Here is a 21,362-nt window from a genome sequence, read left to right on the forward strand (position 1 = left end):
AAAGTTTTCATAAAAAAAATTATACACAAAAAATATGTTTTAAGTAACTTTGAGATCATTTAAATGTATTTTTTTTATGTATGTATAGTACAATTTTACAGAAAGCACTCTATGCTGAACTAAAGTCGGTTGTTTGAGTCTTTCAAATGATTGTAACATAAAATATGATACACTTTTTATTTTGCACAAATAAAAATCTGATTTCGATACTGAACACCAATCAATCATCTCTTGTTTTGAGGCTCTTCCGTTGTCACCTGCCATGGTTTTCATTCTCTTTTGGGTGGAAAACAAAAAGCTCTGATGGTGTCGTTCCTTATAATCGTATTTCTAACCCTTAAAATTAGCCTCAACCTTGCTTAAAGGCTGGTGGTATTATATGGCGCTCACGGCTCACGGCCTTTGTTACTGATTCCATCGGCAGTGGGTCCTCGAGGATCCTCCGCCTTGGTCGCACTGACCTCTCGAAGCATCCGAAACTCTGGTGGATCTTCAAGATCCGTCTTGGATTCACCGACCAATGCCGCTTCCTTTTCGCCAATACTGCTGAGATTTAGAGCAGCCGCGGAGCTTCTGTCAGGTTCCGAATATTCATGAGCGGACAACTTCAGGAACTGCTCATAGCTCGTGTTCCCCAGTTGCTTCTGCTGTTCCTGTTCCAGTTCCAGTTCCTGTTCCTGTTCCTGTTCCTGTCCCTCAGCCTCAGCCTCGAATGGTTGTGGTTGCTTGTTGCCGATACATAGATTATACGGGGGAAGGACTGTTACTATACGGTCCTCATAGGCGGTATGTTGCTGCTGGAGTGTTGGCTCTTGTACGTTGGGAGCAATGCTTGATTCGGAGTCTAATTGGTAACTGGTATTGCCTTGTGACTGTGTATAAATAACCTCCTCCACTTGAAGTGCGGTCAAGGCATCGATTTCCGTATGATGCTGCGGTGAGGTGAGTGATTGCTTGATAATTGTAGCACCAGCAACGGATGGGTTCCTGTTCTTAATAATGCTGTCGTCACATTTTAGTGCGATGGTATTGCTGTTGCTGCTGTCGATGCTGCTGATATTGCTGATGATGTTGCTTCTGGCACTCTTGGTGTTGGATATTGTGTTGGAAATTTCATTACTCGTCTTATTATCGCAATTCTTAGCCATATTGATACTATTATTGTTGCTGCTGCTGCTGTTGTCGGTATATTTGTGAACTTGTGTGTTGATGATGGGATTCGCAGACAGGTTGGACTCTGCTCCGTGCAGCTTTTGCTATTCCTTAATTAGACGGTATATGTGGTGGGTGGTGCCGCTGTTCTGGGCCGCCACCTCAAACACATAGGCTATGCACAAGAGTGTCTCCTGCGTTTCGCGGGCCCTCATTACCTAAAATATACACAGCATTATGAATGTGTCATATGATGATATGATGAGCCCAAGATCGCACTTACTTGCAGTATTGTAAAGTTTTCCAGCACACTGTTCATCATATAGCGCTCTGGTAGGTTCTTCAGCTTTTGAATAAAGTTGATCATGTACTCGCACATCGGGGAGCGTTGGATGCGATAGACGTAGCGATTGTTCTCCAGTCGAGAGTACTCGCTTTCCACCTTCTCCACCACCTGCTTGCCAAAAGAGCAAACGATTGTGGAGCACACGAGCACGACATTCTCGTTGCTTTCGTATCTGCGGATGAAATGCGTTATTATTAACCTGCATACACATTTCCCACTATACGTGTATGATTTGAGATGAATATTCAATACTTACTGGCTGGTTACGCCATAGAAATCACCCGTTTCGCTGCCGGTTGTTAGGTCGGTGTTCAGGTCCGCCCAGCATTTAACTAGGTAAAACGCGTTCTGTGGACCCTTTTCGTAGAGATCTTTGAGTCCCCCAGATTTCTCCGGGAACTTGTCGAATATTTGCCGAATATCAACAGTCTGGGATGGGTAAGAAATGTGCAAAAGTACGTTAACACACTGCTACATTTATTTGCCTCCAGGAGTACTCACCTCAAGCAATGGATCGGAAAAGGATGGCTTACCGCCGAGTTGAACGAATAGATGCCGGTTATACTGAAAATTGAAGTTGGGGAATTATTAATAACACATTTTCGTTTGATTGATGGTGCAGCTCAGCAAAAGGGGATGGCAGCTGGGTAGCTTGGTGGTGTGGCTGCTTTTTGGGGGTCGTACGTACCATATCATCTCTCTGGATTTCCATGAACGCCGTAAACTCGAGTAGGCGGAATTTGTGCGTGGCAATGGCTCGTCCTTCCCAGGGCAATTGTGAGGGCGGAATTCCAGTTTCGTCGCCGGAAACCGCAGTCGACGTTTTGCCAGCTGGATACGGTGGCTGGGGGAAGGGCTTGATGCTGTAATCATAGAAACTATTGGTCAATGCAAATGCGTTGTATAGTATAGCTAGCTCATAAAGTAGACGACGAGATGCCAACTTACTCTTGGGACGTGCTTGGCTGTAGTCCAGGTTGCCAGAATTGCTGTTTGCGGCGGCAAAAACGAAATAATCATGGAAAAAGTGCGATTTTGCAATCAGTATCAGTTTCATAGATCGGATCGAGTGGTTAGACTAGCTTTAATTTAGACCCATCGGTGTCAGTAGATGATGTACAAGAGTGGTTAGACATATGGTGATTTGGTGACTTGTTAATCAACTGTTCACTAACCCACTGACTGTATCACTTAACTAAGGTTACCCAGCAAGTATGTTATATACGATAGTACACACATGTCTATAGCGAACTTTGAATTAGGTTCTTTTCGAGCGAAGCTCATTTCTTCGCGTAGCAAGTCAAAAGCAAGGAGTCTATTTCAAATGAGCAAGCGAGCGCATTGGGGATGGCGTAGCAGTACAACGGGCATCTCATTTAGGCCATGATGGGGTTTTTGATGTTCGGGGGGCTGATGGGTGGTGGGTGGTGGGTGGTGGGCTTGGAGGCTCGATGACTAGCTGGATAGCTTGATAGCTGGATAGCTGGATAGCTGGATGGAAATGAAATAGGAGGAGGCATGAGGGTGCTGGGTTGGCTGAGGTGAAAAGTGGAGTTTCTCGTCGAAAGCGGCACATTGATTATATACATGGGTGCGATAGCTCGAAAATCCCTTCAACAGACTGTCTGAAAGTATGCTATAGAATATCTTGACCATGCCATGTTCTTCACTGCATACTTTCGGACACCTTACAGCCTCCGAGGACGCGAAATCACATTCAAAGAGGTGTCTACGAGTGATGATGGCAAATTATCGAAAGCACACTGTTGAAAACCTTCTTAAAGGGTTTCAAACCTCTGAAGATGCAAGAGCTCTTCACCTTCTTCTAAAACCTTAAACATCGCTTTGAAGGAGGTTCCCAAAAGCGATGTACGTTAGATCTGGAGCTTGTCGCGCCAAAGATGATGACATATCATCCAACGGCACACTCTAAGACACTTCTTTGAGCAATTGCGAATCTGTAGAGACGGGAGAAGATGGGTCAGATGGGTCAGAGGTTCCTTCGGCACATTGATGTTTTTGGGGTGAGCACACACACAAAACAGAAAGCTAGACAAGACAATTGCAAATCCTAAATGAGCATTGCGGACTATGGCAGCTATGATGGTTTTCGGTGGTCGGTGGAGTACAATGATTCTCTTGTGCAGTTTTCTTTCTTTTTTTTTTTTTTTTTGATGCAACAGTAGGCGCGCAGTAGCTTGGTAAATGAGTTGCGTGTGCTTCAGTTTCAGTTTCTGCCTGTTTTTCGGTTTTTGTTTTGGATCGCGGTATGACAGCATACGAGTGATTTGCACAGGGCGGTGGAAATCGAGAGGTGGAAATCGAGAGTTGGTTATAATAACGTTAACGTTAGCTTACGCCAGAATACAACGGCGGGTGGTGCAGCGGCGGCGGAGGAGGTGGTGGCGCTGGTGGTGCCGGCGGCGCCTCAGTTGGGCCGCCAGTACCCAGAGCCACTGCATCGTTGTCCGTATGGCTTGGCCGCTGCTGCTGCTGCTGCTGCAGTTGCTGCTGCTGCTGCTGTTGCTGCTGCTGTAGATGGTATACCGCTGCAACGGCTGCCGCATGCTGGTGATGGTGTGGATGCATATGACTATGCGGTAGGTGCGTCAAATTGGGATGGGAATGGTGGTGGTGGTGGTGATGGTGGGCTGGGTGGTGGTAGTGGTGCTGTTGCTGTATCTGTTGCTGGTGCTGCTGTCGAGGTGATGCAGAAGACGACGACGACGACGTGGTAGACGGCATAACCGGCGGTACGGGGACCAACGCGGCTGAAGGGACATTGCTGCCTATTGCTGCTGCTGCTGCTGCGGCTGCGGCTGCTGCTGCAGCAGCTGCTGCTGCCGCTGCCGCCGCCGACGAGTGTCTATGGTGGGTGGGGGGTGGTGGGAGACTGAGATTGAGATGCCTCGTGGTGTGGTGGACGCCACCACCACCACCTGCTGCCGATAATGCCGAGGCAGCCAATGCCAGATTGTTGGCCGCTTGGGCGGACACGATTTGTGAACTGGTCATTGTGCTCATGACCTGCAACGTTTGTTCTTTCTCATTTAATAAATGCAACGACACACCATTGGTTTCCTGCAAAAGAGTTTCAGTTGGTCGGAGGGTGTTCATATACGATATGGTGTTTACTGTCTGCTTGTGCTTGTGATTGCGATTGGATCTCTGTGCAGTTTGTTGCAACATTTGCATGCTGTTTATTGCCACTAAGTGTGCATCACATCATCGCATTAACCAAGTTTGAATCGGTTGACCCTTCTTCAATCTGAACGACTGAACGACTTGGTTCCCTAACGCTCGCATTCAATTTTAGGGGGATGTCGAGATGGGATGGGGGCTACGATTCCATCTGACACTTTGCAGCTCAACTGACAAGTCTTCCTTGCTTTTCATGCTCATCCAACCCAAGGGTCTAGCTGTGTATTCGCTTTCTCTGGGGATATCTAACCTTAGGGCCCTACCATCCAACTACACGGTAAGAGAATCCCTACAAGCCACTTACCACTTTGATTTTCGCCTGGATCTCGCGCAGTTTTCGCCGAGCTAGCACTTGGATGTGCGAACTGACTTGTTTCCTGGTTCTCGTCTTGCCTGTGCGCAGTTTTATATATCGTGCGATTAGTTCGTTGCGACCTGCATTGTAAAGGATCAAATCAAGATGAAATAAATTGCATTTTCAGGCAGAAAACAAAAGTTAATACATATCGGAGTGCTATATAAAATTGATGCATCTATGTTGATGGAAGCTTTTCTAAACTATCATAAATAATGTCAAAGTAATTCCCAATCGGTTCTAGCTGCGATACGATCCGAATTTGAATCAGTACTCGGGCTAAAAGCATGGGGTTCCAACTATTTTTGTTCTCCCATTCAATTTCAATTGACTTAATGGCAGTTTGAATTCTTAGCACTTACCGTACATTTTACCCTCGTCGGATAAAATGATTTTTCTACGTCCGCACGGCGGATATATAGATAAAGCCTCTTGAAAGCTCTGCTCGATATCTGGGCTCCATACACCTTCGGCATCAGCAGATGATAAATCCTTTTCGTCCTGCAATATTTAGAGAAAGTGTAAGAAATTTGTTCACTGATGAATAGATTTGGCATTTTAAGAGGCTTTTGCTTACAGCGTTTTGCATTTTGTTTACACTACAAAGTACTTCAAGTTTAAAGTTCAAACAAACTTTATTTCTCAATCAGAATCAACCGAATTTTGTTTTATTTATCTTTATTTCTACGAGGGAACTAGCAAACTTACATCGCTCATATCACCAACATCCAGGTTTTTGCTATCCACCATGCTGCCATTTGTGTCTGCCGATCCAAGTGCACCTGGAGGACCGGCATTCACTGGTGTCCACGGTGATGGTATGGTGCCGGGTCCAACTGTGAACAATATAAGAAATTGGATACAAGAGTTACTAACAATGAAAATGCCAAGTACGAAATTATCACTGACTTGTGAGGTATGAAAATGACAGAAGTGGGGAATGGCATCAATTATTAATATTCCTGACTTTATACGAATTAAAAAAGAGTCTTTGTTCTTCGAAATACTATCTGAAGTATCTTAACAGAATCTCCGATCTGTCAAAAATACATACATAAATTCAAATTGCATCTTATAAGAACATTTTTCACCATTCAGTGTGCCAGTACTGAATAACTACCCCCATTTTCGTATCCCTTTAAAACATTTGACGGTGAAAAGCAAACAACCCAATCAAAAGTAATGATGATTACACGATACTCCATCGTTAAATGAATAACCTTTGCTTTAAAAGTATTATGTGCATTGATCTGGGCGCATTGGCAGGAAAATCCCAGTGGTTTTATTCATAAAACACATAAAAGTGAGATTTCCCAACTTCTTTGCCCATTGGAAAGGAAACCCATTTGGCGATTGCCTACGCGCCCACAAGCAAATTAAAATTCTTGTAAAATGAATAGAAACTTAAATAGTTTCAACACGCCATTGTTTACATTTTCGTAGTGAATATTTGGAAAGGGTTGGACGGCATTAAGCAGTGCGGATTGGATTCGAACATCCCCGGTGTACGGTGGACTTGATGAAAAATATTTGGCGCAGCTAAGGGATGGTGTATTCGCATAGGGTATTAGAGGGTATGCTGTGTTTGCGGAACAACTTGTAGCAGGTAGAAGAGAACGCTTAGGGTTCCATAAAATATATATTTCTGATCACTATTACCGGATTCAAAATGTTTTTCAATTCGTAAAATAGGATTTTCCAATTGAGAATGCTTTTTTGTGCTGATAAAAATTACGCCAGCATAATGCAATGCAATTGGTATTCTAATAGTCGAGGGACTCTTTTTCCTGGTCCATTTTAATTAAATGTTCAACGCTTTTACAGTATCGGAACACGAAACACAAGGGAACCATTCAAATCGACTTCAAGATTTAGGTTTTTAATGATTTTAGAAACCAAAGGATCTACATATATCCCACTGAATTGAGCTTCAGATGCCAATTCACTCACCCGATAACTCCTTGAATTCCTCGAGGGAATCTAAGTGATTTGAGAAAGGCGCCACTGTAAAGCCGATATCGCTGATGATACTCCAAATAAGATTCAAAAAACTCTTATGGACTCTTTTTCGAATACGAAAGAATTCGTTTCAGTTAAACATATCACTACTGAGTCCGCACATGTACGAGTGTACATACATATATCTATCGAATCATTATAATTTCAATTATTTTGTAATTTATTTTTGTTTTGTGTTCGACTTGCTTCCACACAGCGTGAAAAAAACAATCCCAAACGGCAGCGGCAAAGAAACAAAAACTAAAATGCGTCTGGTTAAGAGAAACGCGCACGTCAAACTGAAACTGAAATGTGCCGTATAGTTTCCACATATTTCTATTCTTTGTTTTGGCCGGTTCCTTTTCTGCCCCTGGTGTTTCGCCCATATAAACCTAAACCTATAGGGATGGTTGCTCTATTGCTCTAGGTATTCGTGAGACAGCGGATAGAATGCAGTGTGGCACATACCCTCGCAGCGTACTATTGATAGAATAGAATGGAAGTAGAAGCCTTCAAATAGCCAGCCTGCAGTGTGGGGCGTCAAGTGTGAGTCTGGGTCCGCAGGGGTATGATATGGTATGGCATGGCATGGTATGGTTTGGTATGGTATGGTCTAGCATAGGTAAAGGTGTGCTACGGAACTTCAGACAGGGGGCAAATCACCACTATCAAGGAACAGAGCATGGTATAGTGCGGTGGTATAGCATGGTATGCTATGGTATAATATGGTACGATAGAATGTGATAGTGCAGAACGGTACTATATGGTATGATAAGGTATTGTAGGTTGTCAGGTATATAGTTTGAAATAGTTAGTTTAGTATGGTATAGTAAGGTGAAGAGTGGTATAGTACTGTATAGTAAAGTAAAGAATGGTATAGTAAGGTAAAGAATGGTACAGTATGGTATAGTACGCTATAGAATGCGTTAATCTGCTATAGTTAGTAGATATTGGGTTTAGCGCGGTTCAGTTTAATAAAGTTGGTATAGTCTAACACGGAATGGTGTGGTAAGGCAGCTCTGCGAACGCAGTTCACCAGAATCCAGGGCAAGTCAAGCCAGATCGATCTATGGTAGGCACAATGCCAGAAATTCCCGAAACGGAAACGGCTGTATGGCTATCAAAAAAGTAAAATGCATATTGCACAGCTTGGAAATGCATGGCATAGTGCAGGGGTTGGGATCGTTTTAGGGGGTGAATGTGCCATTTTTCATAATCTCGTAAGCACTCCACGCACACGCACACGCGCACACACACACACACACACACACACACACGATTTGAAAGGACGAAAAGGAGCGGAATGAAACGGGCAAAATAGCTGAACCGTGCATTAATATTATCACATGGCATTTCAGAATTTCTGAATTCAAACAGAAGCGGTTCAGTTCGGGATAATTTCCAATTAGAAAAACTAGAAACAGACTTTCGTACGCTTGAACTCAATTTCCGCCTCGAAAACTCAACTCGCAGCTGCTCGTTCTGTTCGGTTCTGTTCTGTTCGGTTTTAATAAGGGAATGTGTGTTCTTTTTCCTGCCTTTTCCATTCCTACCCTTAGAAGCCGCAATTTTGTTGTGCGGCAATTGGAATTTATGGTATGCATTCTGCTTTTTCATTTTCTTTATGTATGTATGCCCCGCCGCATACACATACATAATGTACATATATCCGTATATATATACACGAAGAATGTGCCTGGATGGAATGGTAAGGAGCTCCGTGATGATGACGTACTTAGCGCACTCAGGATCAAAGTTGGGATCCGCAATCCCTACACAGCTAAAGGCAGTTTGACTTTCATTATTTCCGAGTCAGGTGAAAATTATGTTTTTTTTTTTTCATATCTTGCAAACTAATTTAGGGAAATTGCAATGCTTTATAAAGTTATGGAATAGCGCAATATTTGATTTGCTTCTTCTCCCCGTTTTTCATTCATGTGAATAATATCAAAGGGATAATGATTTTACATATAATAGAGTTCAATAACTTGTGCATATGGTATACAAATGATATTGTAGGTCCTCAAATTAGTGCAAGTCGAAAGGTTCGTAGGAAATGAAGATGGCCTTTCTAACCCTATAATCATCGTCACTGGAAACGATCTAAAAATTTTAATTTTTGACTGTGAATTGTCACTTAGGCATAATACTGTACACGCATTATATCACTTCCTATTAATTCATTGATTATTCCTAGGGTATATAAAGTTCGGCGCCCTGTCCTTTCATAATTTCAACCCCTAAAACGCATTTCCACTTCTGCTGCCGAAAATCTTTAGAAGTCAGCACAAACGAATTTGCAACCTGGTGAAGGTTCAAATGGAATTTCTGTGAGGTGCAACGACGAAATAATTAATAATAAATCTTTTGTCTCCTTGGCTTCTAATGAAAATGATGTTAGTAATGTTAATCATGGGCTTAAAGGAAAATAGAAATTACCAAATATATTTCTAAGAGCAAATTTTTATAAGCAGACAGCTCGAAAATAGTGAAAACTGGAATAGTTCCGCGATTTATAGTAGAGTTTCAGAGGTTTTTAGATGGTCTAAGCAAATAAACTATATAAATTCATAAAGCTCTTGAGTGTATTAAATATGATCAACTATTGTTGGAGAACTTACGTAGGCTTAACTTAACCTAGGCAAGTGCTTAAAGAATTCCATCAAACAAAAATTACTTAGCTTCAAATATCGCTATTAGTTTTTAAAATGTATATGTACATGCGTTGATATGCAGAATATACAAAAAATTTGTATTAAGTAAGTAAAACAGCCGTCATAAAAACGAGCGGTCAACTTAGTAACTCGAGCTTGTTGTTTTTTGAGTGAGTATGATTAACTTTATCATAATCGGATATGTTTTCGTAAAATATCTTTAAATTCAACAATGACTCATGACATACTCATTCCGTAGCCTACTGAAACCCATAGCTGCGATAGCAACTGGTCAAAAAGCAACGTGAGTAATACATTTTGGTTGTAACTCATAGAGTATGCGGTGTTCGACTTTTCCAAGCTGGCTTAAATTTTGATCAATTACGTTAGTTGCGTTATTTGGAATAAGGCACGTGTAGGTATTACGATATTATTGTCAATATTTACAGCCCATTTAGAAATGTATTGTGTAGCATGCGATTCAGAAATAAAATTCTTAAATACATACTTATTGTGAATTAGTTTTGTTTGACTTGATACTGAAACTTGGAAAAGTTGTAAATATTTGAAACGATCGTCAGCACAATAATATCACAAGTATACAGATTTATTTTTCCTATTAATTTCAATGTTTCTAATAGGAATATCCTATTGGATAATTTATTGTTGCCCACTATAAGTAAAGTAAAGTAAGAAAAATAAGAGTATACGACCATATGTATCTATTCTTTGTGTGTAGCTATATGTGAACAGCAGACAAGTTGATGGCTCTTAAACTGAGGTAATAAATAAATCGTAAAACAGCAGATCGCGTGGACATGTCAACATATTTCGCCAAAATCCAGATCGACAAAATCCGTACATATATGCATATAATTTTTTGTGCTGCAAATTGTCTCCCACACTGCATTTACAAGCTTCTGGCCAAAAATATGATTATGCAATGCTGTGCAAAATGAACAACACATGCGAGAATGGCTCTTTTCGAAATCCGCTCGGTTGGCAAAATATTTTCGAGCTCCCCATCTTATAAGAACCCGTGGGCTATCTTAAACCTGACTAATCCATTGAATTATTCATCTTGGCAATCGAAAGTTGGCTTGCCCTCTCTTTTCGGATTTAGAACGGTTAGATTTAGATTCAGATTTAGATTTGGCTATGAATGTATGCACGTATGCATGCATGTGTGAGTGTGTGTGTGTGTGTGTGTGTGTGTGTCAGATATGTATGAGATATGTGCAGATGGGTGGAGAGTATGGCTATAGCGATGGAGAAGGAGAAGGTGCCCTGCAGTTCAGGTCTCCGTTTTCGGGTGACTTTCTCAAATGGAAACTCTCCATGCATGTGCTTTGCATTGAGAACCCAAGAGGAAAGTCACCAAAGACAAACCAGAGATCGACAAACTTTGGGTGGTGGTGGGGGTGGTGTTGGTGGTTGGGGGGTTAGTGGTTGCTGGTTGGTGGTTGGTGGTAGGGGGCATAGAGTTTGAATATACGAGGTGTGTCTTTGTATGACTGGGTGATTGGAAAGGGAATGGGCAACGGACCTGCCTGTTGTTCTGTCTTCTCGGCAACTTCCAACTCGCTGCAGCTCAGGTTGTTCTGCAATTGCAGCAGCCCGGTGCTGCAAGTGCTCGAGCTGGTGATGTTTTTCATGCAGCCAGCTTTTTTTTGAAGATTTCCTTTAGAGTTCGCTACTCAGGAGTGGTGCGAGTGTTCGAGTACGAGTACGAAACGAGTGCGGTGCGTTGTCCACTAGTTCACGGAATTAAAAGAAAGAAATCTGTTCGCGCTAGATTTAGACTCTGATGTCACCGTCTCCACCAACAACATCAAACGTCGTCGTCTCCGGCTGGTCAAAGGCACTCACTCTTGTTATTATTATTCGTTTGTAATAGTAACAGTTTTTTCAACTTTTCTGGCCTGTGCTGGGCGTGTTATTATCTATGTCGTTGATAACACGATGGAGCGGTTTGTTAATTTTTATTATACATGTGTAGATGTTATAGCAGCGTCTTTGGGCGAGGGGACTTTCAAACGAAAACCGAACAAATGAAACCCTTTCGCTTTGGATTATGTGGCTCATTCGATACTTGTTTTTGCACTACTTTACTTTTCGATTCTACGCGTGCACACACATGCATACTCGCAATACTTACTCACATCTGCAATAATTCATGAATCGGATCGGATCGGAGTTCTCAGGTTGAGTTGAGGAAGTGAGAAAGATCTTTTTCAGTTTCAGTTAAAGTTAAACAGGCAACACACACACACACATACACACACATCTGCATCTTCTCAAACACTCCCACTCTCTTCTCTTGCTCTCTCTCGCTCTCTCCGCTCTCCCGATATACATACGTGTATATATATAACTGTGTATTTAGTATGAGCAGCTTTGTAAAATATCGTGGTCTTTGTGAAAGTGAGAATGTGTCAGTAAGCCTTTCAGTGGAAATAAGGCGCAGCTGCGGCAATAAGATGAAGAAAGAAGAATGGCCACCGGAGAGCCAACTATTGGTATTGGATGGGATAGGTTTGGTTTCGACTTTTTCCTACACTTCGTTAGTTAATGGAGACACTCGTAATTGAGATGGGGCTTCTAGGCGATGACGATTCTGATTCTGATGATTCTGGTGATGAAGAAGACGATGACGATGACGATGGTATCCGTACATGTGTATTTTCTCATCTGCTTGGGGCCTAAGCAAATAGTCTGTTTTTCTGCACAAGTGCAATTCTAATTGCATGCATGTGTGTGCACATGTGTGTATCCGTGTTTATGGGTGTGCAAGAGCATACGCACTTGTGTGCATGCACATGTACATCTGTATTTAGATATGTATTTTTATGAAATGATTTTTTTTTGATTTCTTTTTCGTATATCTTTTTTTTTTGTGCCACCTAGAGGCATAGGATATTTTGCTTATAAAGCTACACACATCCATATCTTGCGATGCCCTCCCTACACACGCCTACTGTTTATAAGATAGATATACGAAATAGATAAAACAAAAAGACCAGAGAGAGCAAAAGAGAGCGCAAGCGAGCGAGCAAGCGAGAAGGTGAATCAAAAAAGTGGCCACATCTTAAGATACATTTTCCTTAAATCTTTCCAATACAGATATTACAAACACAAAACCGAACAAAATTAAAAAAAAAAACTAGAAGAGGCAGCAGAATATCCAAAATTGCAAATGAAAATCGCTTTTAATAATCTTAAAAACCCACGCACACTTTTACAGCCGCTGACGGCTGTACGAAGCAAAAAAAAAGGGGGGCGCTGAATACAGTGGGGGGCGGTGGTGGCGGCGACGGCGACGGGGGGCGCACTATACACCACACACAACAACGAGGCAAACGAAACAACGATGACGACAACGAAAAATCGCGGAAACACTGCGAAAAACGCAACGCGCAGAAGCGAGAGAAACTCATCGACTGAATCCAAATTCGAATCAATACAAAGAACGACGCCGACGTCAGCGTCGATAACACACTATAGCAGTCTATATGGCTGTAGTTGGCTGGTCGGTCTGGTCTGGTCTGGTTGCTGTTGTTGTTTGGCTGGATTCGTGCTGCTGTTGTTGCTGTTGCTGTTGCCGTTGGCTTGCTGGCTAACTCAACTTCAACTCATTCTCTGCAAAATACAGCAAGAGCAGCAACAACAATGTGGAGGACTGCCAGCATAACTGGTGGATCTGGTTGTTTAGTTTCAGTTTCCTAACACAAGCGATGACTACACTGGCCATAACACACACACACGCACACACAAACACACACACGCGCGCGCAGAATACAACCCGATCAAAACCCAGAAAACAGCACCGTATCACCGACACAAGTGCGCCCCACACACGCACACACACCCAGAATTGTGGGGCTAGAAGACAAGCGTGAGAGCGCGAGAGTGCAAGAGAGCGACAGAGCGCCGCTCTCCCAGTGTAAAATACATACACATGTATATTGCTCTGCGCTCTCCGCTCTCCGCTCCCAACGGGTGTGACTAATATCCGACGAACTACATGCCGCTGGCGCCTTAGCGCACGATTTCGATTTCGATCACTTTGCAAGCTTTTGGCTTTCGGGTGCCATAACTCTGGCCACGATTTCGCAACGGAAGTCAGGTCCTTTATCAGATGGTTTGGATCTGTGACCCCAGCTAGCAGACTGAGCGAAGGACCAAGCGAAGAAGAGCTATGATGACTGCTTGGGATTTAGGAGTTAAGCTTCTTCGTCATTACGCAAATACGTTTCAGCAAGCACTTTCGAAAACTCTGCTTTCGAAACACAGCATTTACTGTATAAATCACATTTTACGCATGATAAAATAGTTAAAATCATATATCATATAGAATGTAAAGAAAACTACCTAGGGGGCCACTTGAAAAATCCCTAGTGTTTTGAAAATACGCGGAAAAGGCTATTTTTAACATAATATAAACGATTCTTTGGCGAAAGCTTGGCACAATTTGGTTCTGACTCTTAAGAGAGAGCAACGAGATTTTTAAGATATCGCTTTCAAAGTCAGTGCGAAAACGATATAAAAAGGTTTAAGAACAAACTGAAAGTCAATTATTTATGCAGAAATAATAGTACTTAAATCTTAGAAGTACATTCTTTAGCCGAGCGCTAATCTGAAATAGGATTGGCAAAAATAATAGCTTTAATTGCACCCAGAAAATTTGGTATAAAAATAGATACTACATCCTAAAAATCGTTTTGGATATCCACAACTGCTTCAACTCAGATTAAATCAAAATGTTATGCAGTTTGCATCCTTACAAGTTCACATATATTAAATGGATTGACATTTTAGGAATCTTCGTTGCCGAGCGAATTGAGTGAAGCATGTCCTTTAACTTCGCGATTGGGGAAAAACATTTCGGAGTTTGGATCGTTCTCATCGACCAACTGTCGCAGCATCCAGAGGCGTTCCTCTTCGCTGTCCTCCGATTTGTGCCGAGTCTGGGAACCCCGGAAGCCCAGAAAGGAATCCGGATCAATGCTGACATATCTGCTGACCGGTGGCGAAAGCTTCCATGGATCTTCCGCTTGTTTCCGCTCGAGCTCATCCTCATTCTCATTCGCATCCACGAAGTGAGCGCCCAAGTGTGCCCGATGCAGATGGATCGGTGCTTCCACCGATTCGAAGGACATCAGTTCGCAAAAGATGGCGTTCTCCACGGTTCCGAATGAGGAGAGCACATTGTCGATATATATCCGCTCAAATCCTCTATAGACCTGCGGCCACGTAGGCATCGCAAGGATGCTCCACATCTGTAGGGCCAACTGACTCATTGAATCGTTTCGGGACTTCTGCAGGTTATCAATGATTTTCAGCATCATGTAATCGTGCCTATAGCTGTCCAATATCTTCTCCTGCTCACACTGTATCGGCGAGATGGGAGAATCCAGCGATAACTGGGCTGCACCCCACAGATATGGCAAAAAGTAATATTCTTCGATGCTGCACCGCGGATCTTTGGCAACGGACAGTCCAAAAGTGCTGATCAGGCACCGTATCAAATGGATGTAGCGATTGAAGAGCAGCAGGGCGGCGGCCACCGTATCCTTGGCCAGCAGGATACCGGCGCGAAACAGGCCGCAGAGGAAGAAGAGGAACATCAACTCGTTGGCGGGACCAAAATCCAGAGTGTTTACATTCCCAAAGGATCGGCGAAGGTACTGACCCAGTTCGTTGACGTGCTTGCAGTTCACACTGATGGCATCGTCCAGTTTGTTGAACACATGCTGGAACATCTGGCGCATCCAAGTGCGGTAGGCCTTACTTTTAACCTGGCCAAAAGGTAGCGCCAGATTGGAGTCCTCCAGCTTCGGCGCATGCTCCACGACCAGTTGCTCCAGCCCATTGAAGATCGAGCACAATCTACGCATCTGCTCCGTCACCGGAAAGTCCTGCGTCAATCGAAAGCCCTGGATAGCCCTACTGGTGTTGCTGATATACAAAACGATGTAGTGGTAGGCTTGCGAGCGAACCCATCGGTCCAGATCCTCCAGTTCGCGAACCTGCTTCACTGGCCCGTTCTGCATGAAAGACGATGTCCGGAGCACTTGGGCGATGGGATCGGTCACATCGTAGCCCAAGTTGTAGTTCATTATGGCGGCTTCAAATCAATGACTGTTTGTGTATTTCCGTGTGGAAAAAAAAACGTATGGGTTGAATGCTTTCGAATCAATCGCCAGAACCTACTACATTCATAGGAGCTTGATAACCAATTCCACTATGATTGCATTAATCGTTTGGGTGTCATATATCTCTGACATAGGCTTGGAATATACATAGGTAAACGCTTTCATTATAGTAAACCAATTTGCTATTAGCGCACCCTAATTATCGGATAAGAATTACTATCTGATTTGAATTGGTTATGATGATTTAACTACCACATAATCACATATTTAACCAATTTGTCTTTATCCCATGTTTAACGTATAGAAAACTAGGAAATCGAATGTGAAATTTCATTTAATATCCACACAGTTTCCATTTTTAAGTGGTCATATTTTACCTCCATAAGCAAGTTTAAACTCTTGCTGGAGTAAATCACATTCTGAACACCTGTAAATCCGATATTTAGTTTGAGTACAATAGGAAAATATTGCATTAATTAGTTAAACATGATCGTTAGCAAAACTATCAATAATTTATTTTTTGTGCAATTTCTTTCGAAAATGCGTTCAATTTAGGGGATATTACAAACCATAAACCTGCCAGGCCAAATGCTAAACTTCTAATGAAGTATTATAAACAACACAGTTTATGTAAGGAAATACGACCAAAATATATATTTCACGCAAATACCCATACTCCCATTCAAGAACAATCCGTTTCCATTGAAACAGGCTTAAAGCTGGTAAATACAATTAGCTCAGTTTTCTTGATACTTTGCAACAGCAAATTGACTGAAAAGGTGAAAAAATAAAAACGCCAGACGAGCAGAAAAAAAACTGAAAGAGCCTAATAGAAAAACTTGAGTTAGACTTATAGAAACCAGAGACTTTCATATTTGGTATTTACCATTTAACAGACACGGATCTGGGTTTCCTTTTTTTAAGTGTAGGCATGAACACCCCTAAGTTCCAATAATACATTTTGATAGGTGTATAATCCACATATACCATAAATACCGTAGGCGTATTGCCGAACTTGAACCGCCTTCCGATACAGCTTAGTTTTAGAACACAGCGTGTGTCACGTTCCGCAGACATGACAAAACGATCATTTTGCAATTGTACGCGATTTACCTTTCCATTTTGGCATACAATACAAAGCGTTAAATGCCACATAACTCGGTTGTACGTCATTTAAAAAATGCACAAACTTTTCCATATTTATACGCTGTATCCCTAACTCGACTTATTCTAGATAATAATCCAATTACAATATAATTATAATACAATATTTGCGTTAATGTTCTTGAACCTGGAGTGGGCATGGGCATGCTTAGAATAGTTCCTAAACGGGAGCAATTAAGAACGTTCCATTTCAGAATTATATAAATAAAGTCTTCTATCTTAATCGTCACCAAGAAAAATATCTTCAAGCACACGCAAAATTCGGGTATTTCAATTTGTTTCTCAAAGAAAGCAGTGGAGCTTACACATTTTGGAGTATGTCAGACTATTTCGGATGAACCTTACAGAATTTGGTCACATTGAGAGATGCCACTTGTTTCTCTGTTCATTCCCAGTTCATTTTCAAGCGGGTTATGATTTAAGGCAGAAAACAAGAGAAGTCAGATGAAAAGCCAGTCGATTGTGAACTTCTCTTCTGTATCCTTTGCAAGGATTCCACAAATTGGCGAAAGCTTGCAAGTCTCGACATGACTCTGGCCAGTTATTCACCGTTCGCCGTATGGACACACATGTATGTATGTACCTATGTATATATCGGTTTTATTTACCCCGAATGCGAGTTTCAAGCAGATCTTTGGTCCCCGGTAAGCGAACCATTTGTCTGTGTAAAAGAAATTCTTTGTGCCATACCAACGAAGATACGAGATACAACAGGAACGGCAACGGCTGAGAAGAATCGACGGACCGGGAACCAAAATAAATGCGCAATGCATACATGGAGCGCACATCGGAGCGAGACGGCACTACAACGTGACATTCCTTAAATTTTTGTTTGTGTTCAGGGAACATTAAAAAATATTTTTATCTTGTGCAAAACCATGAGGAACCAACTTCTGATGGGAAGAATCCTTTTTTTCCAACTTGCTGCTGCTTCTGTCGCTTTGACGTTGCCGCCGTGCTGCTTGCTTTTCGCTTCTTCCGTCTGCGTCTGCTTTTGTCGGTTTCAAGGGAAGCCGAAGCGAACCAAACCGAATCCACGAACTTTCTATGGAAGATGGCAACAAGAAAACGCACAGTGTCCCGTGGAATTTTTCGAAACTGAAAATAACTCTAGCGAAAAATGTGCCTACGAAATTGATAAAACCCTCACTGCCATCGTCGTCCTCATGCGGACAAGCTTGCGCGAGATTTTAATCGTGGAAAAGCAATGTATTGTAAGATTTCTGCTCTGATATTGTTATATGATTCGATCACATGAATTAATTTACCATCAGAAGTGGTGCTGGGTATACATATGCACAGTTAACTAACTGTATGTAGCAAATTTTAAAAAATGCGGACAAACATACGGACAAATCGAGTTGGTACTGTGAAAGAGCACCCATTCTAGCAATCAGATTTAATTAAAAAATTTGACATGGGCCGTTTCCCCAAATATATCGTAATGTCGGATTTCTGGAAACAGCGTTTTTAAGTTAGCGGACAAACATACGGACAGATCGAGTTGATCCTGTGTACTACGCGACTTTTAGAGCACATATTCTAGCATTCTATTTTCATAAAATATGTCAACGGATAAAATATTTAATAGTTTTTCTTCAGGCAGAAATAGTTACGTTGCATTTAGGCCATTTTCCTGATTATGCACATATGTAAGTATTAAATCAACAATGTTTTTATGAGTTTCCAGCGAAAAAAGAAGTTTTCGAATTCCTACAAAAGTTTGTTATTTAAAAGTTTGTGGAGGTGCTTTAAATGTGATTGTAGTAGGTTCACCAGCTATTTGAATCCTCTATATATGTATATAGATATTTGACAAAGTCATAAGTCTTGAACACTATTGCTTCCTATTTTATTGCTAGATGTTTAAGATTTGTTTCCTAACCGCACAGCAAAGTGTAACGTTAATCCCTCATTTCTTGTGTTAGTCAACATTATAGAACTTTATTTTATTCAGCCTTCATAAATTGCCTAATGAAGGTCTAAACAGTTCAATATTTCGCCAGACTAGAATATTAAAATCGTATTTTATGGCTTTGATGTGAAATCAAATACACTTTCATCATTTGCTTCTAGGAAAAACCAAAGAATCGCTGACAGTGCAATTAAAGTTGAAGAGTATTTTCAAATTACAAGTGCAAAATAAATTGTAATACTTCAAAATTGCTTCAAGTTACCATTGATAAACGGGAAAAATAAACTTTGTTGCCGACGGCAAATTTAAATATCGTTTCAATGTATCTTAATCGACTACTTACTTTTGTACAGAAACTTCGAGTAATCACAATCCATATCGCATTGGTGTGAGGCTTCAGGATTATATGCTACTTATGGCTGCTGCTCCGATTGGCTAGGATATAGTCTAGATGTGTGGAGATCCGAAAGCTGGAGAAGATCTCTTGATGGAGTGCTAATTGGGTATTCACAGCACCTTCTTCGGGGGACTTTTTTCGTGGAGTTTGCAGGGATCGAAGAAGGGAACACAACTGCGGCAGTTTCTCAGGGAAAACAGATCCATTTTTAGGATATAACCGCACTGCACATTTTCCACCGTCGCGACTTGGACGATATTATATGGATTATGTTTATCTTTCGCGATTTACATGACCAATTGTGCCATGAGCCCGGTTTTTTGGTTTTAATTTGCATTTATTTACCTTTCGTTTATGTTTTTGTATTGTATCGCAATTGGTCGTTCATTGGCTGGCATTACTGAAACTTAAATCCACATCCAAATAAGTGTATCGTGCGTTCTTATTTCTCTGCAGTAGTATTATTGTTCTTTTTTCCTTTTGGTTTACCTTCTGGTATTTACACAGTGGTAATGGGAGTCAAGTTTACACTTGGGAGGTGTTTACCGCATATATTCACTCGAGTCGATTGTTCGGCGGAATTCGCCACCATATCGTGTTATTCATTTTGATTCAATACGGTGTTTAAGGTTGTTCTGATATCAGAGTGATTCCTTAATAAATGCACTGAAAAAAAACAAGGTAATTATAATAGTTAGGGGGGAAATCAATGTGCTCTGTAGCTTAGGTATCATTTGTTTATTTTCATTGAATTATACGTATTTGTTGCTGGCTAAACTCGCTTGAGTAGTTTTCCCGAAGACGATGTATGGGTTTTTTTGCTTGTGATTATTTGTTTTTTGAAAGTGGGTGCAACAGTTGTGCTGCAATCAGCGCAAATGAATCTTTGCGGGTGATTCATAAGCTGTCAAATAAATGCACACAGCTCAGCACAGCACAGCAAAAAAAAGGTGGAAAAAAATGGAGGGGAAAAAAATAAAAACACGATGTAGAACAAAATATTGGGTAGAGTGGCCGAAAAGCGCTCCGAATTACCTGCGCATTAACAATAAAATAACGGCGCGAATCGGATAGGATACTACAGACCACACTATCCATATCCACTCTCTATATGTAAACTTAGCACACACGAACGCAAATTTACACTGGCATACATGAAATGCAATTATTATTTTCCTTTCCACGGTCTGTTTCAGATCCGGTTGCAGCTTATGCGAAGCTAATTAAACTAAAACTATAACTACAACTTTGTTTACACAACACACCCACACCGACGAATTGTGCTAAAGCGAACCCATTATTTCATATTTCATTAAATACGCGAACGCCACTTTTCCCTCCAGGAGGCTATTTTCCGCCAGCGATTTGTCGCTGTTTTCGCCCGCAATGTTCGAGGCACATCATCTGAGGTTGATGGTTTTTCCCAAACTTAGCGCCTATTTATACCGGCACACGGCGCAATCTGTTTGGATTTGGATTTGGACTGGGTACGAACTTGTGCGGTACGACGATAAAACAACATATCCGACGGATAACGACGAACGGAACGAACGGCTGGTGGATGGTGGATGGTGGATGCGGATGTGGATGTGGATGGATTTCGGTACGAGAAGAAAAAACCGCAATTCGATTATATCTTCTGCCTGGCGTTGGTTTTAATTTTAACTAATGTTAACTAGCTCTCGCAATCGAAATAACACAGACGCAAACGATGGCATAAACAGAACTACCAACAAGAAATTATCTCAAAAAGTATTTCAGTTTCAGGCAAAAAGTAAAACAGTAAAAGCTCTTCTCATTGAGCATTCGCATTCGAAACTGGCCGTGCCATTCCAATTCGACTCGAAACTCTCGCTCTCTTTCTCTCTCTTCGTGCGCGGTTCCAATTGGAACCAATTGGAACACTTGTGGAACCTAAGAGAGCGTAAATTTTAGTTTTTGCATAAAGAGAATTTGTTCTCTTTCATTTTTATACATTTTATATGTTTTGGATATGCGTGTGACCATTGCCGCCTTTTTATATTG

The 21,362-nt window shown here is 41.6% G+C and overlaps 2 protein-coding genes across 15 annotated transcripts; both read right to left on the reverse strand.

Moving 5' to 3' along the window:
* Positions 1-1,242: 1,242 nt before the first annotated feature.
* Positions 1,243-21,195, reverse strand: LOC6550604 (protein scalloped). Of its 14 annotated transcripts, XM_026982356.1 has the most exons (12): positions 12,941-13,514; positions 11,865-11,870; positions 11,253-11,649; positions 5,763-5,890; positions 5,417-5,555; positions 5,004-5,134; positions 2,447-2,487; positions 2,187-2,376; positions 2,000-2,062; positions 1,755-1,927; positions 1,436-1,670; positions 1,257-1,370 (listed from the first exon to the last, which is right to left on the reverse strand). In XM_026982356.1, exons 3-12 carry the CDS (start codon positions 11,359-11,361, stop codon positions 1,257-1,259), a joined length of 1,323 nt encoding a protein of 440 aa, XP_026838157.1. In that variant the 5' UTR covers positions 11,362-11,649; positions 11,865-11,870; positions 12,941-13,514. The 14 variants fall into 14 exon arrangements, with proteins under 14 accessions (XP_026838168.1, XP_026838155.1, XP_026838157.1 ...); XM_026982367.1 differs by lacking the exon at positions 12,941-13,514 and adding an exon at positions 3,857-4,579 and having other exon boundaries at positions 1,243-1,370; positions 2,187-2,361; positions 11,253-12,533; XM_026982360.1 differs by lacking the exons at positions 11,253-11,649; positions 11,865-11,870; positions 12,941-13,514 and adding exons at positions 19,284-20,003; positions 21,072-21,195.
* LOC6550605 (serine/threonine-protein phosphatase 2A activator) lies at positions 14,502-15,905 on the reverse strand. Its single transcript, XM_001977991.2, has one exon. It carries the CDS (start codon positions 15,823-15,825, stop codon positions 14,521-14,523), a length of 1,305 nt encoding a protein of 434 aa, XP_001978027.1. The 5' UTR covers positions 15,826-15,905; the 3' UTR covers positions 14,502-14,520.
* Positions 21,196-21,362: the final 167 nt, after the last annotated feature.

This window comes from Drosophila erecta, unplaced genomic scaffold (genome assembly GCF_003286155.1).
Source record: "Drosophila erecta strain 14021-0224.00,06,07 unplaced genomic scaffold, DereRS2 tig00000126-arrow-pilon, whole genome shotgun sequence".
Taxonomy (NCBI): domain Eukaryota; kingdom Metazoa; phylum Arthropoda; class Insecta; order Diptera; family Drosophilidae; genus Drosophila; species Drosophila erecta.

Bases quoted from the DNA above. Each gene is read 5' to 3' on its own strand.
- LOC6550604 (XM_026982367.1), bottom strand. From the start codon at position 11,361: ATGAAAAACATCACCAGCTCGAGCACTTGCAGCACCGGGCTGCTGCAA. The intron at 5,135-5,416 runs GTAAGTGCTAAG...TTTACAATGCAG, and splicing joins CGACGAGGGTAAAATGTACG to GTCGCAACGAACTAATCGCA. The intron at 2,488-3,856 runs GTAAGCTAACGT...CGCCGCAAACAG, and splicing joins ACCCGCCGTTGTATTCTGGC to CAATTCTGGCAACCTGGACT.
- LOC6550605 (XM_001977991.2), bottom strand. From the start codon at position 15,825: ATGAACTACAACTTGGGCTACGATGTGACCGATCCCATCGCCCAAGTG.